The sequence below is a fragment of the Ammodytes marinus genome (assembly GCF_949987685.1).
Source record: "Ammodytes marinus genome assembly, chromosome: 4".
NCBI classification, from domain to species: domain Eukaryota; kingdom Metazoa; phylum Chordata; class Actinopteri; order Uranoscopiformes; family Ammodytidae; genus Ammodytes; species Ammodytes marinus.
In genome coordinates, this window is record NC_137233.1 from 11,523,021 (window position 1) to 11,538,213 (window position 15,193).

The 15,193-nt window shown below is 39.8% G+C and overlaps 1 protein-coding gene across 1 annotated transcript; it reads left to right on the forward strand.

The window, feature by feature from the left end:
• The first annotated feature begins 504 nt into the window (after window positions 1–504).
• Window positions 505–8,560, forward strand: snrpc (small nuclear ribonucleoprotein polypeptide C). Its single transcript, XM_080025465.1, has 6 exons — window positions 505–543; window positions 1,307–1,349; window positions 1,452–1,560; window positions 2,608–2,670; window positions 2,952–3,056; window positions 7,964–8,560. The coding sequence occupies exons 1-6, from the start codon at window positions 536–538 to the stop codon at window positions 8,083–8,085; spliced, it is 450 nt and encodes a 149-aa protein (XP_079881591.1). The 5' UTR covers window positions 505–535; the 3' UTR covers window positions 8,086–8,560.
• The last annotated feature ends 6,633 nt before the right edge of the window (window positions 8,561–15,193 follow it).

Below are 15,193 nucleotides of genomic sequence, written 5' to 3' on the forward strand. Positions count from 1 at the left end.
TCTCTAACAATATGTAGGCTACCCTTTGTTGTCCCTACTGAACAACAGAATTTATGAGGTATTCGATGGATGATTAGGTATACTTTGTTGACCTTGATGCAGTGTAACTAGTTAACATGCTATATACATTATAATATTAGAAGAATTAGCCTTGACCAACTCAAGCATGAAAATATTGCTCATATATCCTAGTTATAGGCTTAATTTAGGCTATCAGTAACCAAATAACAGGTTGTTTTTTTGTGTTTTTTTTTGCTGCCATACCTATTAAAACATATATTTGAGTAAGCCTACATTTAGCTAATAATAACAGTTGAGGTATTCACTGTGATACAATGATAATTGCTTGAGCTTATGTAGACCAAAATTGGTTCAAACCATAGACTGGGTTCAAACCATAGATAGTATAAAACCAAACCAAAGCTTTCCTGGTGTATTTGTTTCAGGCGGAACTAATGTAGCTAGGTCTTATGTCTGGGGGGAACCCTTATTTGAAACACCGGAATCGCGCTCTGCACGGAGATTGCCGCGGATCATGCCGAAGTAAGTCCAGTCAATATTGTTCGCTTTTGTACTAAATATCTTATTTTCACTTTTAGCCAAAATGAAATATTGTTTATATTTGTGTCAAATGACGAATTAAGCTGAATATTTAGTTTTAAACAGACGAGTTTGCTCCCAGATGAAGTGAGCTTTGTTTGGGCTCGGGCTATTTGCTGGATCCACCATGATATGAATGAACAGCAAAGTACTACGAGCATCGTGTAATTAAATCAGCTTATATGTCCCAGTTGAGTATCAGTTGAACTTTTCATTCATATAACGTGGCTCTTTGGTTTCAGATATGAGAATATTGTTCGCGGAAAAGAGCAGTTTATGACAATATAATAGCTAAAAATGTACACCTAAAGCACACTAACGTCAAACTACCTCCAAGGTGAACGTCTGGACTCGAGCCACATCTTAGTAAAATGGAACATAATAATAAAATAAGTATACAACTCAAAAGTTCAAGGTGTTAAGCACAAATGGTATGTATCAGTCTGTTAGAAAGTGCCATTGACAAACAATGCAGACAGCTCGTGATAATTTTTATGTGGAAGTTAACAACAAAGTTAACAACAATTATTTTAGCTGTGTGTACGTGTTAATTACATTTCTGGTTCTTAAGTGTTGTACAGTTTTAATTTTATTTTCTTCATATAAGTCAGTCACATCCCTATTTGAAATCATTTGGGACAAATTCCCAATTATATATGTGCTAACCAAAATCCTTTCATTCTTTTTTTATTTTAACATCCAACAGGTTTTACTGTGATTACTGTGATACCTACCTGACGCATGATTCGGTAAGTGATGTTTGACATTATGAACAATAGTGAATTATTAACTCGTGTTGTATCCCGCTCTTTCTTGAGATTCCACTCATTTGCTTTAAATTTGTGTTGCAGCCATCGGTGAGAAAGACTCACTGCAGTGGTCGAAAACACAAAGAAAATGTGAAAGATTACTACCAGAAATGGATGGAGGAGCAGGCTCAGAGCCTCATCGATAAAACGAGTAAGATTAAAAACTGCTCTTTCACCCTCACCCAATTTCTGAAGACATTTGGTGTCTATGTTCTCCAGTACAGTTCGGTTGTTCTATGTGTATCGTCTAATCTAGACAACTGAGCATATTCATCAACAAGTGTTAAACATAAAGTGATTGGGAGGTTTGATGGTCTAATGATGAACTATTTCACCGTGGCTCAGGTGGAAGAGCGGGTCGGCCAATGATCAGAGGGTTGGCGGTTCGATCCCCACCATGCCATCTGTGTCATGGTTGTTGTGTCCTTGGGCAAGACACTTCACCCACCTTGCCTCGTGTGAATGTGTATGACTGCTGTATGTTTGAGGTGGTGGTTGGAGGGGCCATAGGCGCTGAATGGCAGCCACGCTTCCGTCAGTCTGCCCCAGGGCAGCTGTGGCTACTATCGTAGCTTACCACCGCCGGTATGACTGTGTGAATGAATTATAGCTGGATACCTGTAAAAGTGCTTTTAGTGTGAGAAAAGTGCTATATAAATCCAATCCATTATCATTATTTCCTTGCACATTCAACCAGATTCACACAGTGCGTTTATTTTTTTCCACGTTTAATATCCTGGTTAATATTTAGACTGGAAACTAGGTGTTAAGACTAAAGCCTGTAACATTATCCCACCCATGGCAGGCTTATGCATGTGTGTGGGGTATCCAAGACCCTATTTGCTTAAATAGTCCACTATGTACACCAGTCGGCTTATTTGGGTTGGGGCCCCCTCTGAGATTACAAACCACTAATCCACATTAGAGATGCAAAGCCAGTGTGGTGGCACAGGGTATTATTGTCCATGGTGGAGGAATATTTTGTTTTTTCAGACTAAAGTCTCCTAGGCTACTACACATCCTGTAGGCATGTCAACACTCGAGAATGTAAAGTGACTGTTAATTCCAAACACTTAATGTTGCAGTGAGCAGAAGCATTGTAGCGAGAACATTTTCTCTTCATTGTGGTTGTGCTTACCTTACGTATCCTCAACATGAAACATTTGTGTGATGATGTTTATTTTTTTCCTCCCAACAGCGGCTGCTTTTCAACAGGGAAAGATTCCTCCTACGCCGTTCCCCGGTGGCCCCCCTCCTCCAGGTGAGTCCGCCGTCTGTCGACTCTGAACTCATTTGATTAACCGTAACGTACACACACACTCCCTCTTGATAGTTAGGATTCATACTCTATTGGGAGAGGCTGTCAGCAATGCAAGTGTTGAGCTTTACCTTTTAATGCAGGATTACAGCTGACAGCTAATTTAAATAGCTAAAACTACCACACCACTGAGCTTTAAAGAAACCTTGAGGGAAATACTACATTTTTCTAATTGAAATGCAAAGTATAATGTCTTAACATTGACTGTACACTATCATTCTCAGCTGGTCCTCCTCGCCCTGGCATGCTACCAACGCCCCCTATGGGAGGTCCACCAATGATGCCCATGATGGGGCCTCCACCTCACGGGATGATGCCCGGGGGGCCTGGTAAGAATATATTACATTTTCTAATTAAAATTTTTGGACTAAGATTTACTCAGTCCTAGTTGGTGTAACATAACATTTTAAATGTGCTTGTGGAAGCTGAAATTTGACATGTCATGATGCTTCAGATAAGACTGTTCAAAGGAAGAAGGAAGCCTTTCCTGACATGTTGTATCAGACCAGTTTGCAGCAATTCAGTCAATCATTAGCAATGGTAACAAACACAGAGCAGGCTATTGGCCGCACATGGTTTTATTCAGGGTGTCCGCGGAAGTCTTAAAAGTCTTAAATTCATGTATCTAAAAGTAAGGCCTTAAAAAGTCTTAAAGGGGTAGTTCAGGATTTTAGACATAGGGCCTTATTCCCAAGTTAGCCTTGGTGTTCTTTATCATTGGAGACAGTTTTCAACACATTTAATTCAGTCCTTCTAGTTGCAGAGTGCGCTCGTGCTAAGCTAGCGCACGGCATCGGGGGAATACCTAGCCTGCTACTAAAACAGTCTTACCCACTCCACAGTACACCCGAGGCCAATCAATTATAACGCCAGACTATCGATGTAAATGTCTGTGTTGATAGAATAATTTTAGAAATAAAACCAACCTCGCATCGCATGAATTATCGCATTTTGAGGGACTACTTTCTTAGCAGCAGCGGACTTTTACTTTGCTGTGTAACCGAATCACTACAGCAGAAAGTAAACAGAGCAGCGTGGGACTGAAACTGCACTGCCACCAGTCTACCGTCATTCTGTCCCGGTTCTCTGCTGCAGCTCCAGCGGGGGCTGTCTCTACAGACGCTCTTTCTCTTTCTGCCCTTTGAGCATCCCTCTCAATTCTTCATCAGTGTATTCCGGCTCGTACAGGTACGGGCAGCAGCAGGTAAACAAACTATTATAGAGCCTGTAACCTAGGTATTAGTCCGCCGCTGCCGCAGCCTACAAGGAATAAAGTCCCTCAAAATGCAATATGCGAGGTTGGTTTTATTTCTAAAATTATTCTATCAACACAGACATTTACATCGATAGTCTGGCGTTATAATTGATTGGCCTCGGGTGTACTGTGGAGTGGGTAAGACTGTTTTAGTTGCAGGCTAGATATCCCCCCGATGCCGTGCGCTAGCTTAGCACGAGCGCACTCTGCAACTAGAAGGACTGAATTAAATGTGTTGAAAACTGTCTCCACTGATAAAGAACACCAAGGCTAACTTGGGAATAAGGCCCTATGTCTAAAATCCTGAACTACCCCTTTAAATTCATTAAAAATTTGTTATGCTGGTCTTAAATCCATTACTCAAAGGTCTTAAATGTGTCGGGGCAGGACTATTCAATGTTATATATATTGTTTCTTCCGCGACTTTCCGAGAAGGAGATGTAGAGAGGCTACTTTCTAACTAACTGCTCATATAAAAGTCCGAGACTACGCTACAGGCAGTACGGCCGTGTGTGGCTGTGATCCGCATATAGACGTAGCATAGAAGAAGAATGTGTGTCCCCTGCCTCCGAATTTTAAGTCGGTCGCGTGAAAGCAAGAAAGGGGAGAACGACCCAGCGAAATACATGCCCTGCTATTATAAATTCAGTGAGAGGTGGAGGGTGGACGACAAATATCATGGCTGGCTTTATTCACCCCGCGACCACACACTGCCGCTACTCCGTAGGTGTGCAACCACCCGCCCCTGGCGATGTAGGTAGGCTACTGACCCAAACGCAACTCACACAGAAACAAGCAGATTGATTGTGTTTAGTAAAAATGTTTATGTATCGCCTATTCATTAATTAATAGCTGCTCATCAGACGGTCATTCGGGTCGCGTTGCCGTGAGCTCACAGAGTGAGACGCGAGTCTCTGCTTCTCTCCGTCTGTCGCTTTCTTTCTCTCCACTCTGCCCTCGCTCTCTAACGTCCAGTGGCGGCTCCTGACGATAATCTCAGGGGGGGCAATTGTTGCCATGATGGGTAAAATTACCCAAAATGTACTGTACAGTATTTTTGGACATTAAGTTAGTTAATTTTTTGAATAAAATTAATTTAGCTCTAAAATGATTATCCGGCTGTGGCCATCACAGATAACTTGTCATCTAGGCTACCAGTGTGCTCCTCAGATAGGCTTCCTATAAAAGTGAAGAGACCTGCTCTACAATTAATCACAATAATCTGATTGATTTGACAGTTGTGTTCTGATTCAACAAAAATGGATGCTGGCATAGCATATGTGCAATCATGACATGTCTAGCTTTCTTTATATGTCCATGCTGTCTACAGCACCGTTACTTGGTAAGCGAGGTTTATGCCGCGGACGGACAGCAGCTGTCAGAGTAAACAGTCTATGGATCAGCTGTTGAACGGCGCAGGCTCGTCCATATGCAGATTGATGTTTAATGTTTGTTTTACCTTTTCTGAGAGATGATGCATAGGGGTGACACCCGGAGTTATCCATGCGGTGTCTGTGCTGCCATCAAGATGGATAAAAAGCCAGTATACAGTCCATAATCATCATGCAGCGGCATCAGAACAGAGCGTTAGCGCCTTAGCATCCTGCTAGCCTCGTTAGCCGTTCAAACGAGCCCCGTGAAAATCTGCGTTTATACGATCCCCCAATCCATCTTGGTAGATACTTGCTTGATGGTTACATTTTGTCTGGAAAGGACCTAGTCCTTTAATGACATGATCAAGTAGCTTGCCAGCCTAGCCTGAGTTGATATTAGTTATGTTGGTCTTGAATCTGACCGCTTTGGGCAGCAGACCGGACATGTGACTGTATCAGTCACTGTAATTGGTTCATTGTTTACTGTACGTATGACGACAACACGTTAGGGCGAGCACCCCCGGAACCCATAGAGATTGCATTGCAAAGCCTGCAGTTTGAAAAAAAAAAGTTTTACATTGAAGTCTATGAGAGCGCTCAGGGCGATTTTAAACCAGCCCGAAATCGCCCCGGAGTGACGGTACAGAGCACAGACGCTGATTGTACAATGATATTTAGACTTAGATGCAGGTAAAAACTTTATTGAAATAATATATTATGATTAGAAATACAAAAAAATAAATAAAAAATGTCATCATTATATTTTTGTTTTTTGCTGGTATGGCTCAAGGAGGGCGTCGCCCTATCGCCCTCTATGGGCGAGCCGCCGCTGCTAACGTCTAGTTAAGAACTATTCTGCATACAATCACCTTATTATCAAATTAGATAGGCCTAACAAAAATTAGCTGAGATAACAGTTTATTAGCTCAATTTGTAACATTTAAACAAGACTGCTCAGTCTATGTGAATCTCAGGACAGAGAAACAAGAGCAAATGATTCACTGAGGTTTGCATTTCATTCAAACCATTTTTAAACTGTAAACATAGTTAAGGTGGTGTTTTTTTATTATTATAGGCCAATAGGCCTTCTGTGATGCGATAACCAATAATTCATTAACGTTATTATTAGTCTACTTGCTTGATTTCTTTTTAAATAACCTACAAAGACACTTGGAGACACGTGGACATTTATTTACTGCAAATCGCGGCCTTTCGCGCGGATATGACCATACACAAGCACACATAGCGCTTGCTAGCACAAAAAAAATTAAAATAAAAAAAATTGTCAGTTGGAAATCAAGGCAGCCCGCGCCCCCCCCTGACAACTCACGGCGCCCCCCCATTTGAGAAGCACTGCAGTAGCCTATGCTATGCCTACTTTACAGTAGCCTATTTCCCGATTTTGAAAGTGCAAAAACATTCACCTGTGGAACCAATTTTTAGATAGTTTCTGCCATAAGTTCTGAAAAATAAAGTTAGTCGACGAAGTTTGTTGTTTATTGAATAAGTAGGCTAATTAAAATTTGAAGGACATTCTTCCCCATAAATTACCAGATGTTTGTATTTCATTCTAATACTGCATGCTGCAGCTAACACATTTTCTTTATTGATTAAACTGTTCTTGTGACTCAATTAATCAGAAAATGTAAACCAATTGATACAGTTCTACAATAGGTTGAAAAGGTGGTAATGATGGGTTTTCAGGTTGCCTCTACAGTGATCTTATATTTATTTGATGGTAAATGCAGGGGGACATTGTCTTCATTCAGACTGCTGAACATTTTTTATTTTCTGTAATTAGACAGCAGTTGTTAGCTAAAGTGCATTGAATATTTGATATTCAAACTTAATAAAACTCTACAGAGCATATACTGTAGTGTAGTTTGTAGATTTGCCAAGGTATTGGTGTTCATTAGAGGTCTTAAAATGTGCAGATGTGAGTATCACTTTATGTTCAATAAACAGACAAAAAGTAAACTTGAATGAGTCTCATTGAGTGACACACAAGCTATGCTTGGGTTGTAATACAGCTGGACCCCCCACATATCGCCTATATGTATTGTGTTTTAGGTCTTAAATTTCATTCAAGGTGGTATTAAAAAGTCTTAAATTTGACATGCTGAAACCTGCAGATACCCTGTTATTAGTTTTTATGCTGTGTTTAGATGCTCTTGTGATTCTGTTTCCTGTTGAACCAAATTAAGTAGTTAACAGAATAATCTTGAGAGATCAGACCTACAAGGTAAACAATCATCTTGCCTGATCTTAATTATTTATTTTATAAACCAAATCATTCTTAACATTTTATTGAATAAATTATAATTTAAATTATTGCAGTCATAATTAACATACCAATTCATGATGCCAATCCAATCTGAGTTTGCGCATAATTAAAAAAAAGGGAAAGGAGAGAAAATGTTTTTGAATATTTCCACACAACCACGTCACATTAAATACCCGATTTAAAAAGTATGGTCTCAGCCAGGTTGTTTTTAAATTAGCTCTGAAGTATTGAATGCACCAGTGTGACTCTAAATGTAAAGCTGTTGTCAGGAATCGGAACCTAAAAAGCTCTGTGTGTGTGTGTCCGCTTCTCTGTCCCATTCAGGAGGCATGCGGCCGCCGATGGGAGGACCCATGCAGATGATGCCAGGACCACCACACATGATGCGTCACCCCCGACCCATGATGATGCCGGTCCGGCCGGGCATGATGCGACCAGACAGATAAGAGCTAGTGGAATTTCCCCCTTCCTTGATGCCATGAACAGACACTGTCTAGTGAGCACACTTAGTGTAACACTTGGATTTCTAAAGATTTTGCATAATTTCTTTTTTTATTATTCTCAAATGTCCGATCTCCCTCAACCTGACGTCTCTGATGTACCGGTAATTATGTCATTCCTGTACAATTTTTTTTTATCCTCTGCCATGGTATTTATTACTATTGACTTCATTAGAATTGATTTCGGATCCCCCCCGTCCCCCCCTTTTAAATTTTTTATTAATTAAATGCCCACTTGAGTTGGTGACACGTCTGGAATCTCGTCTCACTTTGACAAACTGTTCAAAACGCACATTTAAACTGCGTGTTTGATTTGACAATGTGTTACAATATTTCTTGCTTTTGTTTTTAAGTTTTTTTTTTATGTTGTGCTGTATTTCATTGCATTGCTTTGATAAATAAAACGGTGATTTCAAAACTGTCCCTTCTCAGATTGTAGTCTGTTTAAAGTGTCTTGATAGAAAACACTATTGTCCAATCTTTAATCCACTTTGAAAATATGTCCATGCATCTCGCATAGCGCATATATCGTGCAGCCATAATATAGGCAAACAGTATTTTTACTTACGTGACTTATTATTGTTCCCTCTCAACACTGTCAGCCATCAGTTCCAGATTCAACCCACTTCAAACTCCCTGCTCTGCACTAAACAGCACAAGGAGACAGTTAGCAACTAGCAGGTGAACATAGTGGAGCATTTAGCAACTAAAAATCCAGGTATTTCCCTGAAGGAGTACGTAGAGAGCATAAAACAGACCTATCATAACAGTGAGTAGGACTCTTGAGTCGTTGGTTTGCCAGATAAATCTACTCCCATATTAATGCTAAGAATGTTTTGTACCCCCAGGGTGTGCAGGGAAACCTGTTTGCATAAAGACGCGGTATATCATCTTTATAAGGGGATAGTAAATAAGCATAGGCTATCCGCTGACACATTTATATGCAGATGTTACATTTTATCAGCTGAGGCTTGGAAGTTAAAGCATCTAGTCAGCAACTTAATTTCACAAAGTATGGAACGTGTGTGTTCAGAACAAGGCTGCAACTTACTATTATCAGAAATTAATCTGCTGGATTTCTAGATAAACACACTTCTGAGAAATGCCTTTTATACGTTCCCACCGCATGTGTTGAGTTTACTTTCATGCATGACAAAAAAAAAGCATAACAATCTCACATTTGAGAAGCTGCGACCAGCAAATTGACTGATGCAAGCTGTCAACTACAAATGAAATACTTAAGGTTAGCCCTGTGTAGGACGGGGAAGAGGTCTTGATTTAAACAACCCAGTCATCTGGAGTAGTTTTCCCTAAGTGAATTTGACTCTGTGAATGTAATGTATTTGTCAAGTGTGTCAACTCTGTGAGAGGCTGGTGACCTGACCTCTGTGCCCTGCCCAATGCATTCTGGGATGGGTATCAGCCCTTGTGGGACCCTGAATATAGAAAGCAGACAGATGCTTAAAACACCATTTCACTAGGCGAATAGAGAAAGTTGACTTGGCCCTCATTAGTTTCTCCGGTCAAGCGTGTTTAAAAGAATTACAGCTCTTCTCTTACATAACAATATGTGGCTGCTAGTGAATCATTATCTCAGCTGACATTTGTATTTACAGTGCTTTGGCATCACCCTCCTGGCCTCCTCCTAGCTGAAGAGTAACAAACTTTGGTTTAATGGTGAAAAGCTCTCAACAGATGGAGCTAGAGAGTCGTCCCCATGACACTGGACTGATGTGCGAAGGCTGATCGTGTGCTTCCATGGACTGTCAAAGTTCTCCGTATCTCACACTCCTTGAGGACATGAGATAGTTTTTGTATGGTTTGGTACATTTTTAGGCTGCATATATATATATATACAAAAAGAAATACATTTGTTTTGAGGGGCAAAAGCTTCATGCCGATTTTGCCAATTAATATTGCAGACCGGAGGGAAAACACTGCAGTGACGTAGCAGTCACTGTGTAGCAGTGCTGTGTGCGCCTTATCAGATAACTTTAGCTATATAGACGTCACTCATGCATGTTATAGAATGGGATCTTCAAAGAGACGTTAGTAGATTGCATACGATCTGACGGCCACTCTTATGGGATGGATTCCATTAAGCGTCCTATAAACATCCACTCTCCACATCAGCAAGACAGGAATATGTCCATGCTAATGCACATTTTATGCCTATGTCGAGCATAGGCAGGATGCCCGTGTGTCATCTGAAATTGAAAGAGTCTTTATGAATATTCAATCTGGTCCTGAAGTGAAGCGTTGCCCTGAAGGGAGTTAAGCGGACTGGGGTAAAGTGTATAAGATTAACTCAACTCAGTAGTTGAGGAAATAGGCCTGGGTCATGATAAACTTATTTATAAGATGAGAAAAAGACAAGTTTTCGCATACATTTTTTAACAATAGCAGCAGAAGTGAGCTTTTGGGATCATTCCCTTGATGTCGCTATCAATATGTGCTAGACGGTAAAATAAACACAACTTTTCTTGGTATAAATGAGGAATGCAAGCCGTTAAAATGTTTGAAACAAGCTTGGCTTTCGCCTCAACACAAGTGACTCCAGATAACATGGAGTCCAGGGTCTTCTATCTAACTTAAATAGAAACAGTACAAACCATTATAAAGACGGGTTCCCCATTTTTAACACTCCCCGCGGCTTTCCGAATAAATGATTTAAAGAAACAAGTGCTGCTAGTAAGGCAGTAAAGCAGAAGAACGTTAGAGTTCATGAACAGCCTCCATAGGACAAACTGAACATAATCATAGAAAATCTAGCCAATTTAGTGGTTGAAAATGTGTAAATACATAAAGAGTTGAGTTGGTCTAATATATAATATGTGTGGTATGGCTATACTGTAGCAATATTTTAAAAAGATCTGACAATTTAAGGTTAGTGCATCTAGAGGTAGAAATTGTGAGTCACTTTAACGATTTGAATCATTAAATTCAGTTCAGCTGAAAGATTCGTATCACTGCTTACCCTTCGCGCGTCATATCTGTGAATGCTAAGGGGGATAAGCTTTACTTTTTAAAGCTTCTGATTCGGTGATAGATGAGTGAGATCTGTAAAGTAGGCTACTTAAACCTCTACTTAACCCATTGATGACTATGGCAATCTAGGATGCATGTCCTTAATGCCTGAGGGTTTTCTGAAAAAATAGTACGAATTGTCAAGTCTACCAAAACCTTAATATCTAAGCCTGTGTAGCACATAGAAACATGAAATAAAATACATTTAAAAGTTAAGGTTCACATGTTTTATTTAAACATGCTCCCTTAGCGCTTACAAACCAACAAATATTTCTAAAAATCGTCAAAATTAGATGAATTAAAAAATTATTAAATATTGTTAATAAATAGATGCAATGTGTTGTGTGATTTTCGTCAGTAGTCTATAGTAGACCTTGATTCTGCGCACCAAACGCCACTAACTGTTCTGTCGCCGACATAGCTGGCGTATTTTTTTTATTATTATTTTAATTTTTAATTTTTTTGATTGACATGATTTTCGGCAAACCACACAACTTTTGGGTGGTCACGTGGTCTTAAAAAAATCAACAAAACCCACCTCATGTGTATTTGAACCAATGACAGTGCATTCAATGCTGGGAATGCCATGAAAATTAGATAAAGTAATAATGCTGCACGATGCAGCATCAGGCAGGAGAGCCAATGTGGCATCGCGCAGCAGCCGTCATCAATGGGTTAAAGGTCCACTATGTAACATTTACGAAATATTTTAGGTTATATTTTGCATATATGGGTTAATAACTCGAAAAATTAGACTCACCCCCGACATTCTTCGTTGCCTAAAACAAAGTACACTTATTTATATAAAAAGGAATCAGGTTTGGTGTGACGTCCTGCGCATGCTACCAGAGTTATACATATAAACAGGACAAGAACAAGCTCAACCCGCTAGCCACAACAGCCGGAGTAGTTGTGTCAGAATCAAAACGTTAGTCAAACTAAAAATAAAGTAAAAGGTGAAACAAAATGTACCTCATCCAATATCCACTGGTCAATCAAACGCCTCGTGTATCTGTTTTGGCCGTTGCTCACTGGTTCTGACATAGTGAGAGCATGCATAGCTGCAGCTCAATTCACTGCCACTGGTGCCGCTATTGAGAGGGAATTCCTGAAAGTTTAAAACGAGTCAAAATATAATAAAACAAGAAACTTATGAAAAGTGGTTATAGTGCTGAGTTTCGGGGTTTGTTTTGAGTTGACTTGACCATTTCATTTTTAAAAGCCGTTCACACTCACCTCTTTGACATTCCTCTCATGTAAGTGAAGGCAAAAATGTCCCGAAATATCAACTCTCAGGGCTAAAGGAGAGTCCCTCAGAGAGCTTTTCCTCTGCAGCCTCCAGCAAGGCCGTGTATAGGGGCTTACGAAGGACTGCTCATTGATTAACTGTTTATAGCAAACAGGTTTGACAGGCAGCCAGATTTACACTCTCCAAAGGATCATTTGGTTTCTATTTGCATGACGTTGCTTTTTCTTTCTTTTCTTTTTTTCTTTTTTTTGCTCCCAGCATGCATTTGGCACTTTTACCACAGAACATCCGCCGCTGAATGGGAAATGATAATCCCCTGACTGTCGATTCCACCAAAGCCAATTGGCTCATGTCTGCGTGAAGACCCGGGATGATGCTTGTGAGTGTGGCATGACTGCGCAGGGCTGCTGCTGGGCGGGCTATTGAAGGAAAGGAAAACGGAGAGAGAGAGAGAGAGAAAGAAAGAAAAGTGGCCTGTGAGGAGAAACACTTTAGTGGACTCTTTCATTATACCTCCTCTCTCTCTTTTTTTTACTTTCTTTTGTCTCTTGCTTCGTCTCTATTCTACCCACTCCCTCTCTGCCGGCTGCAGCTACCAACACAACTCTAATTTAATCCATTTAGTCATGGCTCCGGATCAATATCCATTTTCCTTGGCCTAAGGGGGAAGAGCCTATTGAATCTGCTTGTTTCAAACTGCGGTTGTGTTGGCCGGCAGGGGCTCCCATGGGTCCGAGGGCTGATACAGATGTAGTACAACACACACAGCATCAGAGATAAGAGCTTTCATCTAATCTCTCACTATACCCTGCTGTACAAGACACATCTGAATATGTCGAATATGTTGAAGCAGTGCATTGTATTTGATTTAGTTTTAGAATTTTTACAATGGCTCTCTTGCTGATCTTGATCACAGGATTAATTATTTCCTATTCACTGAAGATGTTAAAATGCAAAGCGCTGGCTGCTTAGTAAATGAATGACATCAAATGAGATTCAATTAAGGCTGATTCGATTAGTTGGCCTTGTAGATGACCGGGAAGAAAAAATGGCATGTCGGCACATTGCAGCAAACCAGGATGGCAGATGATGAAGTGAAGTAAGCTTAACTCTGCGGTTCTGAAAAAGGTGCAAATTATGTGTTCAGTTATAGATGACAACACTCCATTGGCTCAAAGTTACAATGTGGCTTTGAGAATTAGTCACTCGTCACCTAATAGGTCCGTGCTCGTTAACATTTTGAGTGTACATAACGTGTTAGCTGGCCTACTTCAATATAAAGCATCATTGGCCCACCCCGTGGCAGCCTGCTACCGGCCAGCTGTGCGCTCTGTGGTCACTGACAGTGATTCTCCTTCACCTGCACCAATGCGTTGTGCATTGCCATGTTTTAAAAATAACCATGTTAAATATTCATCTCTCAGCATTTGCATCCAAAGTATTTTGCACTTCACATCTGAGTTTCGTAAAGTCAAAAGGACAGGCAAAACAACTATTCAGTGACACGAATATATGTACGGGTGTGAAGATTAAGATTGGTTACAGATACTTTTAGATATTGTTTCAATTTTTAATGGATTTTATAACCAGAAGTCTCCCAAAACATCAAACCCTAACCTATGTTTTTTGAGTAAATGTTAGAATTGTATGCAGGCCCAAAGGTATTCTGCAAGAGAATTTAAGATCAATTATAGCTGCATCAGTCATACTTTTTAAATGAATTAAACTGAACTCTCATGTTTCGAGGCTGCTTGAGGTTTTACTGCTGAAAAATGATTACACTTGAAAAGGTCTTTGTACTTTTTTTTTGGCTGCTTTCCATTATTTTCTTCCTTCATAAGCATTGACCATGTTGTAAAGCAAGCCAGAATCCAATGTTGCTATGGCACCAAGGAAGTTATTTCTTGACCTGTACTAGATATGCTTTCGATCACATCACAGTCTCTATCAGCTTGTTTTCTGTGGCCATGAATGATGCTCACCTTGAATTGAAGTGTGTGGTGTAAATCAAGTAAGTTAATTATTTCTGCTGACAAAGATCCTTTGACAAAATTGAGCTGCTGAATGGAGCTTGAGGAGAGTTTGTTTTGGCCACAACATACTTGTTCCAATGAATTATTAACATTCAAACAAAGCAACAAAAAAAATGTCACCTTGGGTTGTACTGTTTGCAGTGTCCACAGTTTGTCTCTTATTCATATTTTACTAATTTTTGAAGCTACATGCTTACATTTTCACAAAAAAGAAGAGCTGCATGTTGTCACAAATCTACATCATTTAATTACTAATATAACTACTGTTCTCCATGTCAGTAAAAGGTCATTTGTAAGAGCTGAAGTATGTGGTGATGAGATATTATTTATGTAGTGTTTTTGTTTTTCTAGAAGTCTAAATTTGGAATAGCTTGCCTTGATGAATTTTTCATATAACCTCACCTCCAACTAAAGGACTTGAATTTTTTATCAGAGTCCTCATCAACTCAAACATATGGTGCTTATCCATACATGCATAGAAAAGTAGTTGCAAACGCCTCTTAAGTGTGTATCTGGTCCATAGCTGATGTTCCATCACAAAGATTATTTTTGTCTTTTTTATCACTTAGAGGAAAATTGAAATTGTCTGAATCTCATTCTGTCGCTTTGTTTATGAAATGTTGTTCCCGGTTTGTTTTTGTTTTTCACCTACTTTTACATGATTTGCACTTATGCCCTCACACATTTTTTCTTTGATGACTGCTCTAAAACAACATGTGACTGTATCCTTTTAAGCTAGAAGTAA

Excerpts from the sequence above, each read along its gene's own strand:
- snrpc (XM_080025465.1), top strand. Across the intron at positions 2,671-2,951 it reads CGGTGGCCCCCCTCCTCCAG|CTGGTCCTCCTCGCCCTGGC; the intron begins GTGAGTCCGCCG and ends TATCATTCTCAG. Across the intron at positions 3,057-7,963 it reads GATGATGCCCGGGGGGCCTG|GAGGCATGCGGCCGCCGATG; the intron begins GTAAGAATATAT and ends TGTCCCATTCAG.